The 20,636-nt window shown below is 43.8% G+C and overlaps 1 protein-coding gene across 10 annotated transcripts in view; it reads right to left on the bottom strand.

Moving 5' to 3' along the window:
• Nucleotides 1–251: 251 nt before the first annotated feature.
• Erc2 (ELKS/RAB6-interacting/CAST family member 2) overlaps nt 252–20,636 on the bottom strand; it is an 864,340-nt gene continuing 843,955 nt past the window's right edge. For 7 of the 10 annotated variants that reach the window (XM_085828472.1, XM_085828476.1, XM_085828474.1 and 4 more), the window contains one exon: nt 252–3,179. In XM_085828472.1, the coding sequence (XP_085684598.1) occupies nt 3,006–3,179 (174 nt within the window). In that variant the 3' untranslated portion in view covers nt 252–3,005. The remainder of the gene's footprint in view (nt 3,180–20,636) is intronic. The other 3 variants (XR_015044606.1, XR_015044607.1, XM_085828477.1) reach the window with 2 other exon arrangements.

The following is a 20,636-nucleotide window of genomic DNA, read 5'->3' as shown; positions in this document are numbered from 1 at the left end:
AAGGAGAAGGAGGAGATGGCCCTTGATCTAACTTTCTGAACTGAACCTATATGACCAGCTGACCATCTTGGCCTTTCCAGTTAAGCAAGACAAGGGATTTTCTTCTTCCCTCCCCTCCTCTTTTTCTTCTTTTGGCCTGTATGGTCTTCAAATAGTAACCCCTAAACCCCCCCCCCAACACACACCCCACACCAAGAGCTAGAAACAGCTATACAGCATATTTGTAAAAGGTAAGATGAATTCACTTCGGAAAGAAACAAGGTTTATTTGATGAATATAAAGAAGACAATCAGCACAAAGTACTCCTCATACACACAGTACAAAGTTATGAGCTGTACATACCTTGCACATGGGTATTCTACTAGACAAGAGGTTACAATGACTGGCTGATACATGCCCAGTGGTAGTTTCGAGGGTTCCTTAATTTTATTTATTTATTTTTTAAATTTTTTTCATATCAATGTCCATAATCACATGGATCAATATCACAACCCACATGCCACTCACTTGAAGAAATATTACAAGAAGCACTATCAAACAAGGGTCTCGGGGAATGAGATACACGGACCCTTGGCAGCATTCAAACGGCGCTCTACACAAAGACGGTGCAGCTAGAGCTTATATCAATACGCTTGAGGGCTCATCATAAACACTGTTTAAAAAATAAAACCCACTTCCAAATGAAAGTTGACACGCTGTGAACGTGCATACTTAATACACAAAAATCATTAAATACAAAATTGAGACTGTATATAGAAATCAAATAGGTTATAAATACAAGCCTGCTTTTACACAAAGTGAGACTTAGACCAACTTCTCCTAAATGTTAGCCCAAACTTCTTTTTGTTTGTTTGTTTAATTTCAACTACACTATGATTAGAAGGGAACCTGCTAAAGTTTTCACAAAGGAAATATCTTCTGAACAACACAGTGTTTGTTGTAAACCCAGACACAATTTGCAGTGTGTGGAAAGGGATATTTTTGGTGGAACTCCCAAATATTGGAGAATGGTACACAAAATGGGAAAAGATGCTATCTTAGATAGAATTGGATTTTGCAGGGACTGAATGATATGCTTGCATGAAAGTAAGATCGATAATACTTTCAACCAGCAAAAGTGGGGCAAAGAAATGATCCCCAAACATGAGCTGTGTCAAAATTGGCACGAATGCAGAGACAGCTGACCACAGAGTTGATCCCTTTGCTGCTACTTCAAGGACCCTGCTTGCCATCCTGGTTCTTCTACTTTCAATTTCAAGTATTTAGGTGCAGAGTTCAGGTCAGGACCTGGTGGTCGGAAGCCATGAGGGCTTCTCTGACCACATCCAAGCCGTACCTAGGGACTTGTCTGTGGCTTAGGTTTTCACTGCACCCTTCTGCCAAAATGTACTAAATAAACTTGCAAAGAACCCTGCTCCCTTCTGTAACAAAGACCTATTCTTTTGATAGTTAAAGGACAAACTTTTTTAAACATGAATGTATTTGGATCATTTATGTAACACATAAGCTTTACACAGGTCACTATTTACTGACAAGAATGAAGCCCAAAGCAAGAAACCGGCTTGAGTACATCACCCCCGGTGCACCAGGAATAACGTGTGCAGTCCAGGGACAGTTTCTTTCCCCAGCAAATATGGGGTTTGTCTTTTAAATATCTCTATGGCTCATGAGAGAGGTCCAGAGTTAATTGCACCAACATTTTTGAAAGTCATAATGATTAGAGTCAATGCAAGATTTCAGCAACTTCTGCTTAGAACCCTTTCCACAGCAGCAAAGAAAGACAAGGGTATTTATTAAGGCCACTCATGCTTAAATTCATTGTTTGTCCTTTAGGAATGCAGGTGGGTGGGAGGGTTTCTCCCATTGACAGGAAAATGGGTCAGTACAAGAGCTGCACATTTACCAGGCTCGGTTGTGTGTGTTTTACGGAGTTGTAAGGACTAATAAATACTCTTTAATCTTCAGAGGAAGCAGCAGGAGTTGAACTCTCCTTAGTACCTTGTCACTGTATGCAAAAGACCTTGGAGTGCGGTCTCTTTCCCTGGCATGTGCTTTAAGATAAGGACTCTGTTTCCACACAGGTTGTATAATACTATTTACAGACATACAGCTTTTGTGATTGCTCTTCATTCATCAATGTTTTCATGTTGGATGCTGAAAATGCTTTGGAATCCATGTTGGAGACATTTTCTTAAAACAAAACAATAAAAGGACTGAGAAGTGACCTTTCATTTAGAGGAGATCCAGGCTCACATTGCTTGCACAGCGTTTGGATCTCGAAACATGAACGAACCTCAGCTTTGTCATGGAGACCTGCATGTATGAGAAAGAGAAGAGCCTGAGGCCAGGTCATGTCCCAGCCGAGGGGTTCAAGGAGCATGTGGAGTGGATATTCAGGTGCCACAGGCTTTTGTCATTCTCTGGTACATGAGCAGGACAATAAAATTACGAATGACCAATTTAGATGTGCCATGCACTGTCAGAGACACACACCATGTTCTCATAAGGCGATTTCTTGGCAAGTTACTAGTGGTTTAAAAAAATTGATTTCATTTCCAACCTGGCCCAGAGGTAACTACTGATAATACCGTTCAATGTGGTTCCTTAACCGACAGATTAAAGAGACGGAGGAGGGTAAAGGCTCTCAATTTTTGGTCTCTTGGTTTCTTTGTCAAACACTCCATGCACCATGGTATACAAACACCAGCAGCAGCACTTGTTCACAGCAAGCTTAGATTGTCTGATAATCTAATGTGTTAGGACCACTTAGACTGACCAGCAGGATGACGGGAGACGGGAGCTAGCTGTCCAACTGAAAATGGATCTGCAGTCTGAATCACGTGTAGCGCCCATGTACCCAAGAGGCAAAGCAACAGGAACAAAACGCTTGCCACGCGCAGCTTTCCGCAGAGATGCTCGCTTCGTAAAGGTCCAAATCCTTGTTAGAAAACGAAGGGGTTGTCATTTTCTCCTTCTTCGTACTCTTTCTTTCCCTTACACTCAAATCAATCGAGGAGAACAGAATTGAGCAGGAAAGTGAAGGCAAAAACTCCCCTTCCTTTCAGACCTGCTGCCACGGCCGGCCGCCGCTGGTAGACAGTGAGGAGAGCCAGGCTGCAATAGATTATCAGGATACTGCTGCAGTGCTGAGCTATTCTTTTAGCCAACCCTTCTGACAGCTGCAACGAGAAAGCACATGATTTAACAGGGAAGACACTGGTGGTGACATCCGTCATCCCTGGGCAGAGGCTCCCCTACCCTACCCCCACCACGGCCACTCTCATTGGTTGGGGTCACGTTTTCCACAATGATTATGGTTTTGCTTTTTTAACTCAACTCGGCAAGATTAGAATTCAAAAGGCAGTCAATGTGCCAAAAGCTTTAACAGTCATTTATAAACATGTGACAGGGACAATTTCGAAGAGCTGTAAAGCATGCGGTGACTGTTGGAGCTGGCAGTTCCATTCATATGCATATAAGCAAAGGAACCTAAAACTCTGGGCTCACACAGACTCTCACAAGCACTCCAAGTGTCATTATTCACAACAGCCCAAAGTGTCTGTCAACAAACAAGTGGATAAGCAAAATGTGGTGGCATATATCATATGGCTACTAAAGCTGCAGCTGTGACTGTCTTCTCTGTGCATGCTCAACTGTGTCATTAGCATTCAGAGGCCCTTGGAATGCTGGGTGTTTCCAGTGTACAGACATAGTATGGCTATCTGGAGACTGTGGCAAGGAAGGGAGAATGCAAGTGTGCTCAGGTACACACACAGACACACACACAGAGAGACACACAGACACACACACACAAACACACATCCACACTTTTTGTTTCATTTTTACTGTTTGAGACAGGCTCTTGCATTATGGCCTAGGCCAACTTTAAATTCATGATCCCTGATCCTCTTGCCTCAGCTTCCCAAGTGTTGGAACTGTGAGCATGTCCCACCATGGCCTGCACTACACAGCACTTTTTCTACCTACCCTTGTATATCTGATTTGGCAGTTGATACATAGGTCTGCCCAAGTCCCACCTGCTAGTGAGAAAGTCAAAGATCTCTTGGTCTGCTCAGATAAGCATCCATTTCAGGGCAGTGTCAATGGGACATGGGACATACAGCTTGGATGAACTCAGCTAATTCATACTTTGAGGAGTCGGGTATAATTCTGGGTAAGAAACTTGAATCAGGGCGCGCACGCACACACACACACACACACACACACACACACACACACACACACACACACACACAATGACTTTTGCAGAACCAGAAATTTAGGGAGTTTCTAGGGCAGATCATGTTACTCACTCTGGCATATAAAATCTCTGCAAACTTTGTATGAAAATTGTAAGTCTGAGCACGCTTTCTATTTCATGAGCTCTGCATAGCTCTCATTCTTTAGTGTGCTAAGCATTCCTTAATCATCCCTTTAAAGGACTGACCAATATATTAAAAGGCCATATAATGAAAAGCGAAAGGGAAACCTGAGGTAGTATTAAAATGCACAGGTTGTTTTCTTACAGATGGGGAACTAAGTGAATAATAATTATGGTTGATGTCCAATGTCCTTGATACTTTTCCAAGATAGAGTAGCAGAGAACAATTGTTTATTCAGTTGTGAGATAGGTTTCCAGCTGGGTACCAGGTCAGAGCAGAACACAGGTCTTGAAACCACAGTGTTCTGCTTGGGGAAAGGTAATGTTTACAGATAATTAAATTTAATTTTAATGACTTAATTAATATCAATTTGTTATTTATAAATTCTCTAATATAAATGTAGAACATGTCAATTATTTATTAATTATGATAATTAATAACGAAAACATCCTAATGGTTTAAATACTAATTTTAAAATGCAAAAAAAAGATGCAAAAACCAGAAAGAACAAGTTGCATACCTGTCAACACATTTAGTGAGGACCACCTCAGAGCCCTTATGCCAACTACATCTCCTGCTTCATCTTTGAGGCCCTGCAATGCTTCTTGGTTTTTGTCATTGGAAAGACAACAGAAATAACCAGTCCCATGGATAGTCAGATAACTATCTCTAACAGTCTACCATGTAAGTCTAGCTTGCAAATAAAATGATTGTTTTTTAAAATGTTGCTACCCTTCAACAAAACAACCCATTCACCAAGAGGCTTGGATGAGTCTACAGGCAATAAACCAAACCAAACCCAACTTGACAGGACATTGCCAACAGTTACAGATAGAAATCACCACTCCTTGAGGTGCAAGTGAGAGTGTACTTTTAAAACATTCAAAAATGGAATCCAGCCTTCCAACAATGGCGACCAGGACTACTCCCTACTGTAAGAAGATTCCCAACTTGGCTGATCCTCCTCACATGGATGCACCAAGTAGCTGACTCTAACCCCTCCAGTAATCTCTCGCAAGTCCCAGCTCTGTGCTCTGGGGCAGTTGACGGTTCTACTGTCATGGTGATTGCCACTCCAATGCACAGCTATTTCTATTGTGCTGACCTTGTCCATAGCTCTTTGCAATCCTGCTGCACTAGGCAAGATGGAGGACCAGTGGACTCTTGGCCAGGCTGGCAAGGTCTCCTGTAGGTTCCATCTGCCCTGATGCTCTGTCTTTCAGTCTCTCCATGCTGTACCCTTTGTCATCACTACGTGGCTCTTCTCCTGATTGTCTACATACACTTAGATCATTTCTCTAGAAGACTGGTCCCTCTTTACTCTTCATTCTCAGCTTAGATGGTGTGTAAGCCAGGAAGTCTCCTATATGGCCCCCTTATTGTGAATTGTCTAGATTTGCCCTGCCCTATATGGTAGTGGCTGGCCTCATGTGGCCACTGCATGCTCAAAACATGTCTAATTCAAATTGAGACACGGTTAAAGTGTGAAATGTATCCCAGACTTTGAAGGTTTACTATGGAGAAAAGAATGTACACTGCTATCTCAGGGACAATTTGAGACACTGACTTCATGTCCAAATACTTTGGATGTGCTGATTCTAATAAAATCCGCTGCTCTAAACTCTACCCGCTTCTTATCACTTTAAACAGTGTGACTAGTAGGCATCCCAGGGTTAGAGATACGGCTTGCCATTTTATTTCTATGGAACACCTATAGTCCAGATGATATGTTTGATGAGGGCAAGCTGCTCTTGCTCACTCCACATCCCCTGAGCCTTGTGCAGTGCCTGGAACAGGGTGATTTCCTCTTTAATTCCACAGATATTAAAGATTAGAGAAAGTGGAGTCCTAAAATTCCCTTTCTACCTAGTCTCCTCCAAAACAAGCCTTCCCATCCCAACACCTGGGGGGTTTTGGAGTGAACTACAGTAGACCATGATTACATTAACCCAGTTAGGGCTACTAAACCGTTTGTTTTAAACTAACATGCAGGAAGTTTGCCCAAACAGAGGTCGCTTCAGGACAGGGGCCCTTCATTAGCAGATCTCTTTCTCCTGTCATCCTTACAAAAGAGAAATTCAAGTGTGAAAGCCTTGGGGTCCCACTGTGCTGAGAGAAGAGAGCCAAGGCTTGAGGAATGATGGCTTTCTTTAAGAATGGTTCTCAACCTGCCCGATGACACAATCCTCATGTTATGGTGAGCTCCTGCCACAAAATTATTTCATTGCCAGTTCATAACTGTAATTTTGCTCCTGGTTTGAATTGTAATGTAAACATCTGATATGCAGGGATCTCTGATTGTGTGACCCCTGTGAAAGGGTCTCTAAAGCCCTAAAAGGGGTCATGACCCACAGGTTGAGAACTGATGCCTTAGGCAATGAGCCTCTTCACAGCCCAGCTGACAGCCAGCAAGCAGTTAGAACTTCAGTCCTAGGCCCTAGCAAGTGAAGTCTACTGGCAATCTGAAGAAGCCCGGAGCCCCTTGCTCCAAGAGCCTTCCCCTTCCACGGCTCCTCTAAAGGCTGCTTTGACTTGGGTTGTATGAACCACTATACATAAAGCAGAAGAGACCTTCTGGACTTCTGGGGGGTGGGGGCGGGGCTCATTAGCATACCAGAGAACATGCTGGTGCCCAGGCTCTCTCAACATCACAAATACCTGTTATAGAGTCCATGCTGGCATCCTGGCTCCTCCACACGCCCCCTACCCACAGTTCTGCAGCTCAGAGCTTCCCTCCCTCAGCTTCTCACTTCTATATAACCCTGCTATTCTGGCCACATGCTGTTTGTGGCTCTGTCTCTCTTTCCTGCCTTCCCCTCTCCTTACCTGCCCCACCCCAGCGTCCACCCACCCACTGTGGCCCAGTCCATTATGCTGGCCATATTTAGCCTACTTCTTTCTCTCTCTGTTCCATACTTGTCTACACACCTCTGTCTGTACTGTGACCTCGTATCTACAACACAAACCTTCCCCTCAACCATACCTCGAGGTGGTCCTGTCCTCTCTTTCTCTCTGGACCTCCTGCAGAGGTGCGCAGGCAATGTGCCCGGCCCTGGTGACAGTGATGGTAAAGAACACAGACAAAGCCCATATGCTCACTGAACCTGTATTCTCAAGGGGAGACAGACATAGGCAGACATACAAACTGACACATGAGGAAGGGTCTCACTCTTTATGCCCTGAGGGGACAAGCATACAAGCATCTATGGTCAGAAAGTATACATTTTTCATTGATTATGGATAACCAGGAAACAGATATCTCGGATTTTGGATGGGGGAAGATGACTAAAATTTCTGGTGGGAGAGGAAAAAAAAAGGCCAATTGACATCTTATTTATATAATTTGACCTCATTTTTGCACCCAAGCAGAAGTTAATACAAACATTTGCAAGTGTATGCAGAGCAGAATTATTATTAAGCATCATTTTATTGATGTTTATCATAGAAGATATATAATTTTTTTTCTCTATTAGAATTTGGGTTTTTTTGTTTGTTTGTTTGTTTTTTGCATTTTGCAGGGCATTTTAAACCAAAGACTGTGGGACTGGTATCATATTAGAACGTAAAGCTAGTTCCTTCTTGGGAAGAAAAATCCTGTTTGGTGGTATAGAAGTCTTTGGCTTAACTCTAGGTAGGGTGCAGGAGAGAAAGGGACAATCGGGGCACAGCAAGGAGATTCTGGCCCAGGACAGACACCCCCCAGGACAGCCAGCTATAAATGTGCCTTCAGACTGTTTTCCTTTGGAATAAAGACACCTGCCTGGTTATGGCTTTCTTCTCCTGCCCTCTCAGTCGTGATTTGCAGAAACAGGCTGGGAGAAAGGGGTCTTTGGTAAACACAGAGGGGTTAAAGGGGAAACTGTTTAATAACAGTAGTAAAATGCAGGCTATTTTTGACATCTGGGTTAATGTCCACTCCATTCCATGTGCGTCCCAAATGTGTGCAGTGCGCCCCAGGTACAAAAACAGACACCCATTCACAACAGCCACGGATGCCCTAACGTGTTACACATGGTGCCCACATAAAAGGCCAGCCCCTGATAGACTAATTAACCATGGCAAAGGAGAGGGTTCCTTCAGGGCCTTGGGCATCCTACAGAATAGCTCCTCTGAGTGAATGTGCACAGGAAAGCCCAACTCAGTCGTTTCAGCATATATATATATATATATATATATATATATATATATATATAACTACATCTGTGTTATGATTTAACATCTTTTAAAATGGGACAGAATGGATTTCTCGTTTTCTTCATGAAGATTTATTTATTATTGTTGTGATCAAAGTGGCAACAAATTATGTTAAATCATTTAATTTTCTTGATAGGAGCAAACCACCTTGAAGCCATAACTCAGAAATCTGAGTGGAAAGCAACATTTTACCTTGAGAGTGGCCTCCTACAGCTCCACAGGGCAATAAAATGTAACACTTCAGAGCCCAGAGGGCTGTGAGGGTGGGGGCAGGGCCAGCCTGCCAGCCCCATTTTGAAGCTGTTAGGATGACAGAGCTGCAGGAGGCAACAGCAGAGGGATTCTGCATTTCATCTCTGCCCTCCTCCCGCTGGGTGTGACTTCACCCATATTTTAAATGAAGGGACTCAGACTGCTCTGCAACCTATACCTGGACATGGCCGCATACAGGGCTGTGTCTCCTTAGGATTTATTTTTGTAATTATTATTGTGGTCAGGAGTATTAATGGCTCATGTTCGGAGCAGGCTGCCTGTTCCAGTATCTCTGGATGAATTATCTCAAGGGAGTCTGAGGGTACCACACACTGACTTGTTTGAATAGCAGCCCCTCCCTGTGAGGAAACAGTTGTGGAACTGAGTGTTTGGGTCAAATTCCCTCCTTTGAACTTACATCTTTTTGATTCTTCAGTATTTCTTTTTCTTCTTAGGCCAGAATTCCTAAAACCTTGGTCTTTGTCTCTTTTTTGTTCCAGCTTGCATAACCTCTCTCTAACATTGGAAGCATTTAAGTAATAACTTCCCATTGTAAACAACCTCTAAACACATCCACATCTATGAATATGTGCATATATATGACTTCAGAAAGCTTTACTTTAATACTTTAATGGAACCAACTCTTCTCTAGTATACATGTGATAAATGCCTGGCCGTATCCCCAAATCAGGTGGGCAGCACCACCTCGGGCCTGAGATCCTGAGATCCTTGCAGTGGCCTTCCCTAAGAGGCAGGACCTCATACAGTCATGGTGGGTGCAATACTTCACTGGCCACTAGCAAGTTCTGATGCCACCACGGTTTACATTTGGGGTCAGAGTGTTGTGACTGAGTTACATACTTCACCCAAGCAGAGATGGAAGGAAAAGGAAAACACCAAAGCCCCCCCCCCTTCAGTACCAGCGGGAGGTGCTCCATCTAATCTTTAACACACTGGTTGAATAGTAAAGAGCTCTGTTGTCATTTTTTTTTCCTAAAAAAACAAAACAAAAAACCAGGGTCTTGGTCTGCTCGCATTTGAAAGACTGTAGTCCAAGTCTCCCCCGTCTCAAATCTGTGGACATCTGTGTCTGGCCAGTTCTTTGCTATGGGGCAAAGACTGGGCTCTGTTGACTGACCTCAGCGGAGGATGGCTGGCTTGCAGTCTCCCCGGCCTCCGGGGAGGCCAATAGCACATCTATTGTGAGTTAGACGCTAATAGCACATCTGAACTCCAGTCACAGCAATGAAAAGACTGCAGATATTACTAAAACCTCTTGAGGAAAAGCACTGTGAGCCCCAGGTGAGAATCCTTGATCTGGGCTGACTGTGGATTTTTAAACCTAGAAATATTTTGGTAGAGATATATGTGCATGCATGCATGCATTTACCAACCCACCATAGAAGATAGGAAAAATTTTTGCAGAAATCAAGATTTATTTCTATGCTGCTTCATGTTATTTGACATACAGCTGCCTGGGCTTTAAAGTTCCTGGAAGTAGGTAAAAGCCTAGGACCAAACATAATGAAAACATACAGCAATCTGACATGAAGTCGACAGGCTGCTGTGTGGAGATAGCAAGGCACCTAAGACACTTGCTGAGCCAAGTGAAAAGGTAAAATCTAGTTTAAATTTATAGCATTCCTCCAGTGTCCCTCTAGGAGTTTGGCATTTTGCCAGGGTTCCTTGTTAAAAATTTGTTAAACGTGTTTGGCATTAACGCAAACACAAAGTGGTCATTTGTTACAAATTCTATTGGAATGCATTCATTTAAGGCAATGAAGTAGTTACTAGAAAAGGAAAAAAAAGTTCATTAAGTACGTTTCAAAACTACAATGATGTATGCAGTGTGTAACTGTGGCGCCCCTGTGGCTATATAAATCGCCGACAGAATAACCACACATTGTGTTCAGTTTGAAACTGGAATCTTTTAAACATAACAGATAGAACAAAACCTCGTTTTGTTTGTTGTCAAAACTGATGGGAGCCTTTCTTTTCTGAACTAGTTTAAATAACCCAGAGTTTGGCATGGATTTTCTAACATCTCTAATCGGGAAAACACACAGTTCAAAACAATGCTTTGGGAGCCTTTGAGGGGGGGCTGGCAATGACATTGGAGCTGAGGGGCTGATTCACCAAACAGGAATCCTGTGCTCTGGAGAGAAGCAAACTGTCCCTGGGAATCCTGGGGAAGTCTGTCTGGGTGGGGCCAAACTTCCGCACCCTCCTAGTTGCAGGAAGCTATTAAGTTACCCATAGAGGGGAAACCATAAGCTTTCATCACCAAGTATGGAATCCTATGTGCAAATATCCTAAGCCTGTGTACAGAACTACCATCTTCCTGCCCCACCCGGCCTATTCACAACCAAGGCGTTACTGCTGAGCAATAGTTCTTGGCTGGCCAAGAACAGTCCGGAACTTGAGCTTCGGGAGAAAATGGCTATGGATCCTGCTACGACCCGTGGCCCTGTGACATAGCTTGCTGAGGATGATAACATGAAACATGGCTTTTCAGGACCCACTGAAGCTTACTTGTGGGTCTTAAAATTGAGTTAAAAAGTTAGACTTGGTATTCTTAAGAAAGTGTGGCTCAACTACTGTTGTTTCTGAATAACAGAACCAGAACTGGAGAGTGCCCAAGAACCAGGATCTCAGATCTTATAAGATATTGACATAAGGCTACATACATAGAGCTCCCAGGCCTCTCCAGTTTGGCTTTATTTTTGGCTGTCTGAGCTTGGTGTAAACTGGGCTGCCCTCAAAGAGGATAAAGCCAGCATCTCCTGGTCCCAAGCTCTTAAAGCGTTCTCCCAGTTCACATGTGAATTGAGAGGAAACCTAGAATTCTGTGAGTGGCCTGGATTAGTCTGTTTTTCCATTTATGGACCAAGAGACAAGACTGAGCGAGGGTACGTATCTCCAAAAGAGGCAAGGACATGAAATTCAAAATGGACCAAACGAAATACTTGGAAGAATACTTGAACCAAACCAAATACTTGGAATACTACAAAGCCCACTTTCATTTGTATGTTTCAAAGTTCATGCCACTTGGGAAGTCCCTTTTGACAAACACACACACATACCCCCCACACACACACACACAAATAGTAGGCTTCAAACTTGACAAAAATATACAGCCATACAGAGATGACATTAGGGCCCCTCTTAGAGTCTCTGAAAGGTGTGTATACTTAGCAGGCTCTGAAATGGAAGACTTGCTATAAATTCTCCATACAGATCCCATGATACATCCCCACCCTCTCCAGGACAGGCTTGTTCTTGAGATAGATTTTTTCAAGGTCAGATGAGAATAAAGTAAGATGTGTTTTAACCCCCTTACAAGGATTCTATGTTAGGATGAGCTTGTCATGGATACATAAGGGAGATCTTTCCCTAAACTAGACAGAAAGATGATTGTCATGTTCAGCAAAGAAGTAGGAGTCCTGGATAAGCATTTTGGAGAATTTAAAATATGAAAGAACAGTTTGATAGCTTAGGTTCACCAACCAGAAGTGGTTCAAATGACAAGTGTTTCCATCAGGATCCTCACGGAGCCACTCAGGGCAATTAGTTTCTGGGATTTGAAAGCACCCTTCCCACCTTGCCATTTACTCTAGGGCTAGTGACTAATTAGGGGTCTCGTTTGAAGATCAAGGTTTTGCTGTCCCTGCTTCTTAATAACATGGTTTGCCTGTCGGCCACCTGGGTCCAGGCAAGACCTCCTTATCCCCCTCCCCAAACTACCAAGCACTGCCTTAGGCCAGAACAAGTGTGGGCAGGAAACCACAGATCCAGCCTTTTGAGTAATTTAACCTCTTCATTGCCAACATCCTTCCATCCTGTACTTACTTGATTGAGCTGTCTTGAGATGAAGAAGTCTGAGCTTGCTTCTAAGACAGAATGAAAGGCTTTACTTCAACGCAAAGGAAACCCTTGAAGATGCAAACCCTGTGTAGCATGCTTCCCTGCTAGAGGAAAGAGTAGGGGGAGAACTCCACTTTTCCAGATGAGCAGGGAATCAAGAGGCTCTTTGCGTTTGCATGGAGTTGGGTTATTTCCGGAATGTACGTTCGAAGTGACTTGCTAAAGCAAGAGATACCAAGAATTGAAGCTGCATAGCATACATCTCACCAGGACCCAGTGGCTATACAGTCTGAGTCTGGGAGGACTGCTACCATCTTTAAGATAGGGCAGGGGAGAGGCCAAAACTGCAGGAAAAGTTAGCTGCAAAGCATGAAGCTCTAGCAACTCTGGCAGAGCACAAACAGCCCTGAGGTTGGTTCTTTGGCTGTTGACATACTCTGGTCTGGTAGGTTGTGGTCAGTAAGCCCATTAGCGTTCCAATGTGGCAACAGCTAATGCAGCAAGTTCAATCTGGTTCTGTTTAATTTCTAAATGCTCGTGCATGCCGCCAGTGACGACCAGCTGAAGGCAGGCAACCCCACCACTGTGAACACAGCCATCATTGTCACTGGTGTGAAATTCATCTTTAAAATGATTTACTTTTGGCAGATAGAAGTTTTACATTGGATTAATTGGACTTTGATTTCAATTTACTGCAAATTGCTTTGTGTTGTCTAAGCAAGAGTTTCCTCCAACAAAAGGAAGTAGCCTTCCCTGGGGAAGAGAAACTTTTTGGTAGGTGGGAAGGAAAAGAGAAATAAATACAGGCCAGTAACAAGCCAGGGGTCCAGGCTTTAAAGGTATTTTCTAAGCACTAATAATCTTCACCTTCAACAATTAAAGGGACAGGACAAATGCTATCTCCATCTGGTGTGTAGAGTTGAAAGTGAAATATATTCTGGAATGAGTTACAAAAGCAAACTCAATCTGGATTTTATATTGTTTATTAGCTATGTTTATGAAAAGCACAAAACTTAACCCATGACCTTGTCCCTTCCTTTCCTTCTCCCCCTACTTCTCTTCCCTCCGTTTTGCCTGTGGGAGTCTTCCCTTTCCCATATGTGGGAGTCCTCCCATTTCTCTATTCATTTACGGAGCCATGCTAAAACAGCGCCAACATCATACAATCTGCATTTTGAGGCATGTCAGCTACTACTTTAAGCAAATCATCATAGGGAACATGTGATTATCTAGTTAAAGTCATGCTAAGTATCAAAGTTGAGGATAAGTCACTTGCTCACCCTAATTTTTAGCAGCCCTTATACTCTGAAGAGACTGATATCATTAACCTCTTTTTCCTTTGCTGTGAATTTCTCTGTTTCCAGGGTTTTTGCCTGGACACTACTTTCAGGCAGATTTCAGTTAGGCAGTAGTCTTAGTGTTGCAGGTCACCTAGAGCATCCTTTATAAGCCTCTGCTGTAGGGGATCAAGGGAGAGGTCTCTGCCTTTCCCCCACAGGACTCTGTATTGTGGTCTCCTGACTTCATGGTATCCTGGATGATTAATTACTTTTAGATATGAAAAAAAAGAAGAACATGTCTGAAGCGCTCTCTCAAACTATCAAATGTTTTACCTTAGCATAGATTCTGTGTCTCCCTTTCCCAGAGAGTCCGAAGCAATACATTTTCTGTTGGAAAGTCAACTCTTGAAATCCCATGCAGAAGTCCAAGCAATATATCTTAACATCTTAATTTCATTTAGGAGGAATGCAACGATTGATCATTTATCATCCCAGGATTGAATGAACTATCTGGAGCATTTCAATCTATTGCTTCCACACAACTGATGGGATATCCACATGTCTTCTGGCTGCATGGGAGCTTTGGGGTCCAAGTTATCTTTGAAGGGCTAGGATGCTAAAAAGATTACTGAGGGAGGCTCTGCCTTTAAAGATGAAATGTAGCTCCAAAGCTTGACTTTTTCCATGCTAGAACCTCCCTCAGCTATGACCAGGATGTCTGCTGCTGGACCACACCCTCTCTTCCACCCCTTAGGCAGAATCCTATCTTCCTCCCCTTATCCCTTCCTAGACAACCTAGAAATGCTTAGGGAAAACAACAAGAAACCCTCTGGTATTTGTGGGATTTCCCATCCATTACATGCCTGTTTAATGCATAGCTCCTTTGTCCAAAAGAGATTTTACTACAGTATAAACAGAATGGCACTTTCCTTGCACACCATGTTGAGGGCACTGGCATTACAGCTGCCATCCAGTTCCCACACAATGTATCATCACAATGTCTTTATGTTCATGGACAGAACGGGCCGGGATACTATAAAATAATGCTTTGGAGGCAGGCATCTTCAGTGTCCTGGATCTTGTGCTACAGGCATGGATAGGAGCAAAAAAATAAAATCCTCAAGTCTAGGAGCCCCACAGTATTGTTTCTGGTATATCAACTATGTGATTTCCATAGGCAACAACTTTGTATGGAATGCACAAAGAAGCTGGAGGTTCTATACATCTCTGAAAATCCTTACATGCACAGACTTTCTTCATATGGGGACCCACTGCTCAGTGGGCCACTAAGAGGAAAAATAATGATGCCTCACCACACACAGAAAATTTAGGAGTATGATAAAGGCAGAGGCTATTTCAGAGGACTCTAAGGCCAGCCACACTCTCATAGTGCCAAAAAGCAGGCATGCTCTCTGGTTTGGATTTACGTCTAAGTCCCATGACAAAGTCTGACCTTGGAAGTCTGCACAAGAAACACAGGGACCCAGGGAGGGCTGTAGCCTCCCATCTCCCATATATACTCCAGGTCAGGAATCTAAGTGAACTCTAGAATTGTCCCAGGACTTCAAGGCTCCAAGCATAATGAGGGCACATTAACAACGGGCCTCTTAGATGGGCCTTTTCTCTCACCGTTATGGGGCTTCCTGTCATCACAAATGTTTGACACTCATATTTGGAGGTTCTCTAAGATATAATTTCTACACAGCTTTTGTTGTTGGTCACTTTGAAGAGCAAAGAGGAGGAAGTTGTACATTCATAATGCAAGAACTAGCTAGAAGGTTCCTTATTAAATTCTAATACCCTGTTGGGTAAGGGCTTGACATTATTCTTCTAAGACAGGATCAGCATCTAGGATGGAAATCATCCAGAGACTAAGGAGATGAAGCCTGGCAGAGTGGTTGCCTGATAGCAGCAATTCTTAAGAGTAACCTTACAGCCCTGGCTGTCCAGTGCAGCTGGATGCTGAAGTCCTCCAGCAGCCCCTTCCTTAAGCCAGTCCTGAGAAGGGGCAGCATTTGCACCCCCAACAAATGCATTAATCCTCTGCTCGGGAACCAGTCAATGAGCAGGGGGCCCATTGGGCCTTTGCACACAGTTCTTCCGGTCTTGAGCCCACTGTGGCCCTGGCCATTTGTCATGGCAATGAGACAAGTAACTAATATATCTAAGAAGGTATATAGCCAACTGCTGACCATATAAGCCCAATTAGCAGCAATCCTTATAACCTTTGCCTCTGTGCTAATGGTACCAACCAGTTTGATCAGAATATAGAAAGCATCAGCCTGGTGTATTCATACTTAGGATATCTATGGGCTGGAGAGATATACATGGATATTGTGAACCTTGTCACCTTCATGAAAGTGTGTACAGGATAGATGGGCCAGGAAGGACAGGGGCAGAGGAAGCACAGGCTTCCTTCCCACAGTAAATGTTGTGCCTCCCACCTAGGGCACTTGAGCAGACCGCTCTGCTGGCAGCCTTCTGCTCTCTCTTGGGTTCTTTCTGTTGTCACGGGCCACTTTGCTTCACAAAGTTTCAGTGGAGGGTAGGGTTGTGGCTCCAGCTGTTAGGCAAACTCTCAAGGATATCTCTGTGGCAGGTACAGAAAGGATATCCCAGGAAGAAATCCATGGCCATTTAAGCCACAAGAAGCAGCAGCGGTCCTAAGTTTTTGGAAGGTTGGCCTCCAGTTTTAGTTGTAAACTGAAACAAGCTCATTGACTCACTTGGGAAAGGTGTCAACAAAATGATACATTTCACATTGTTTCACAGCTTGCTTTGGCTAAACACCGTGAAAAAGGAGAGGGGGGATTACAGCTTTTAGTTATTTACTGGGTAAGGTATTCCATCACACAAAAGAATTGCACCACACACACCAAAGCACAAGGTCTTAGGTGAGATGACTCACTTTATCAGACTTTAAGAAAGAAATGGAGCTGAAAGCCCAGAAGGAGGCCTCATGGTCTTCAGTGTGGCCTGTATTAGACATGCCCAATGGGAAATAAGACTTCTCTAACAACTGTCTTACTGACCCCACCCCCATCCCACCCCCTGCCACACACACACACACACACACACACACACACACACACACACACACATACCTCAAGTCCACTTAAGCCCTATTGCCTGGACCATCTCTGAGCAGTGTTTTCTAGGAGTGTGTCACTGTTGAGTTGGGTGGCAAGGAACTTTAGCAGAGAAGCAGAAAAATCCCGTTTCCACAAGATCAGGAAGACAGTTGGGATACTGTCGTTTTACTTTCTACTTTTGAAAATGTCCTGCCTCCCTTCCCTTTCCATTTAAATACAAGTGATTATTCAATTCAGCAGGTAATTATTTTTTTCCAACCATGAAGCAAGGCTAGGGAGTCAGTAATACATAGCCCCTAATATTCGAGGTTTGCAGAATTTGGGACAAAGAGGAATATACAAGAAACTGCCATATTGCATGCAATATGAGCTAACTGGATGGGTGGGCACAGAGATGGGTGCCACAGAAATGGGATACTCTAGCTAGAGACTTGGAAAAGACTCTGGCTGAACACTGAGGCTGAAATGAAAGAGTTAATGAGCGGGAGCCCCGAGGAAAGGAAAGAAAGGTGGGAAGCAACACCAACACTGAGGAAAGGCAGCTGGGCAGTCCCCATAAGGCCTTCTGGCTGCACTATGGAAGTGGGATGCTCCCTTTAGGCAGAGGGATACCACTGAAAAGTAGAAAAATGTATGGTTGAGGAAGGTCTACCCAGTCCATATGGAGATTGAATCAAAGAGCTAGGAGGCAAGATAGCTTCCCCCGAAGGGACGAACAGCACACATCAAGGCTTTTCAGTATATTCTAGTGTCCCAGGCATGCCCTCCATGGAGTGGTGCTGGTAGACAATCAATCACTTCTTGTTTTCTGCTGACTTTCTCATTCACTGGTTTCTTCATCCAGTTGATTATCTGATTCAATAAGCATTGATCTTTGCTGACCATGAATCTGCGCATGGTACATTATTTAGAAATAGGGATCCATAGATAGAGGTCATTCCATACAGTCATGCTGGATTAGGACAAATCCTAAACAACTGGGGCAGACAAGAAGGGAGAGGGAATATGAACAAAGAGGCAGGATTCCTGCCACACCAAGTGGTGAGCCAACTGGAATGAGGCACCTGCAAGGCAGGGAACACTAAACAGTGCCAGGAAAGGTCTTCCTCCAGAGCCTTCAAAGAGAGCATAGCCATGCTTGCACCTTGATATCGGACTCTGGTTCCCACAGAAGCATGAGAAAATATATTTTGGCATTTTGTATGCTAGTTAGATTTGGTTAACGGACACAAACCTAGATATACCTGGGAAGAGGGAATCAGATTGGCCAGTGAGCATGTCTGAGGAGCATTCTCTTAACTGGTAATTTGTAGGAAGGCCTAGCTTACTGTGAGCTGTGTCATGACTGGCCAGGGGGGCCAGGGCTATATAAGAATGGCAGTTGAGTGAGCGAGCAAACCAGGAGATCAAGGCAGTAGACAGCGACCCCACTCAGTTCCTGCCTTGGATTCTCTAGATGATGAACTTGTAAGCCACATAACCCTCTCCCCCTCAAGTTGCTTCTGGTCCTGGTGTTTATCTCAGCAACAGGAGAGTGAAGTAGGATGAGTATATGAAGTCATCTGGCCTGTAGTGTACTGTTATGGCAGCTCTAGGGAACCTCCACGGAAGTCCATGGAGTCTTGTTACTCTACCCTCAACAAGACAGAAACTTTAAGGTGCTTAGATGCTGGTATTGCTGGAGCCCCTGTGGCTAAGGGTCATCTGGGAGTCAAGAGGCATCTCCCCTAATTCCGCACTCCAGTTACCCAGTTACACAGCATGTGTTCAGAGGCCTGGGTCAGAGCTCTCTCAAGAGTAGCCATCTGCTCTGCAAGAGAATTTGCACCCAAAGTCAATATTTGTTACAGGCAGCTGTTGTGTGTGCAATATGAAAGCTCCAACAGGTTTGTCTTAAGATATCAGCCCGTGTGGTCTCTAAACCATTGAAGTACTCTTGTCCCTAGGAAACCCCTGAAGATAAGCCAACAGGACAGTATCCCACACAGTGGATTCTGGTAAGCAGAAATTCATGAAGCTTGAGGGGACAGCCCAGGACACAGTCTTCAGGGAAGTTGGGCACACAATTGAGGTACTTGTACTGCTGTGCGGTGCAGTTGGAGCCTCCCTGGCCTCCTTCGGTGCTGATCAGCTGTTCCCAGCTGGAAGCAGCAAGGCCATCCTCTTCCCAAGGACACTAGCTGACACAGCTGAAGCACTTGGGGCCAATAAGAGCACACATGTCACTGTACCTCCCAGGAGAAAGGGAGTTTGGTCACCATGGTTCTGTCCTGGATGTGGTGTTGCCAGACAGTACAGTTCTGGCTTGTTGCTCAAATACTAAATGTCTTTGGGTGGATTAACACTGTGGTGGGTGAGCTTTGTCTGGGCATTGGTGATGGTTAGCTGTATAACCTTGAACCAGAATCTGGACTTTTCTGGTCTTTAGGGGCCTTATATGTGGGACAAACATAGGAAAATCTAGTTAACACACAGAGGACTCGAAATCGGTAGCAGACACTGAACGTGTTAGTGTCTTTCATGGATAGTTTGAGAGAAAGAGAGCCTTAAAAAATACAAGCCTATAACATGTTTGTTTCTATCATGAATTCTTGTGCCACTATCTCAGAATAAAAGTGTTAATTTGGGATTTGGGGAAGAAAAGGGAAGGGGAGGTAGATAAATTCTCAAAGGAACCCTGCTCAACAACCCTGTTTGTTTCCTTGATCTTTATTGGTCATTGTGATGATACTGTGTCACCTCCAATTCTGATGAGGGACTCTGATGTTGAAAGCCATGGAAGGATGCAATAATTAGAAAAAGAATAAGACTCCAGTCAGGGATCTCCCCTTGCCCTCCCTGCAGAATATAAACCCTTCCCTAAGTGGCTTCAGAACAGATTCAATTGCAAATGATTTTCAGGCACTGAAGAAAATCTAGAGAGCATCACTTCCTAGTGGGTTTTGGAAAGCCTTTCTTTGATCTCCATCCCCAAACTTTCCAAAATCTAGGAGGCTCATAAGGCACAGCCAGAAGTGTCTGCTGACTCACTCCCCGGAAATTATTTTGCTGAGCCTCAGTTTCCTTATCTGTCAAATGGAGATGATAGCTTGCCCGCCTGCCCACAGACTTCCTGAGGCTTGAGGGTAATATGTACATGAAAGGGTCCTGTCAGCACTTGGGATATTAGAAAGGATGCTGCACAAAATTATGGCAGATTGGATAAAAAAAAAAAAGAACCGGAAGGAAGTGGCCCAAGATAAAAATGCATTAATATTAACCAACAGGTTTCTTCAGAACAACAAAGCAACGAAACAATAATTTTAGAGAAACAAGACCTTGCCTAGGAGAAGTCTGCCAGAGGAAAGGAAATGAAGGCACAAGCAAGTGGCCCTTGGCTTACCTATTTGAAAAACACAAGATGAAACAGATTCTTTGTAAACCAATATTTGTAAAAGCCCCACTGGGCTTTTTGCCTGCACAGACTGCCTATTATCTTGGCAAAGGATGAAAACAAGTGAATTCTTATTTAAAATGAGCATGAAGCAAAGTCAGGTGAATTTCCTGGCATGGCTCTGAGCTACCATTCTCCG

This window comes from Mus caroli, unplaced genomic scaffold, assembly GCF_978045245.1.
Source record: "Mus caroli unplaced genomic scaffold, Mus_caroli_1 scaffold_12, whole genome shotgun sequence".
NCBI classification, from domain to species: domain Eukaryota; kingdom Metazoa; phylum Chordata; class Mammalia; order Rodentia; family Muridae; genus Mus; species Mus caroli.
The sequence above is the reverse complement of the archived record's forward strand: the minus strand, read 5'-3'. Positions and strand labels throughout refer to the sequence as shown.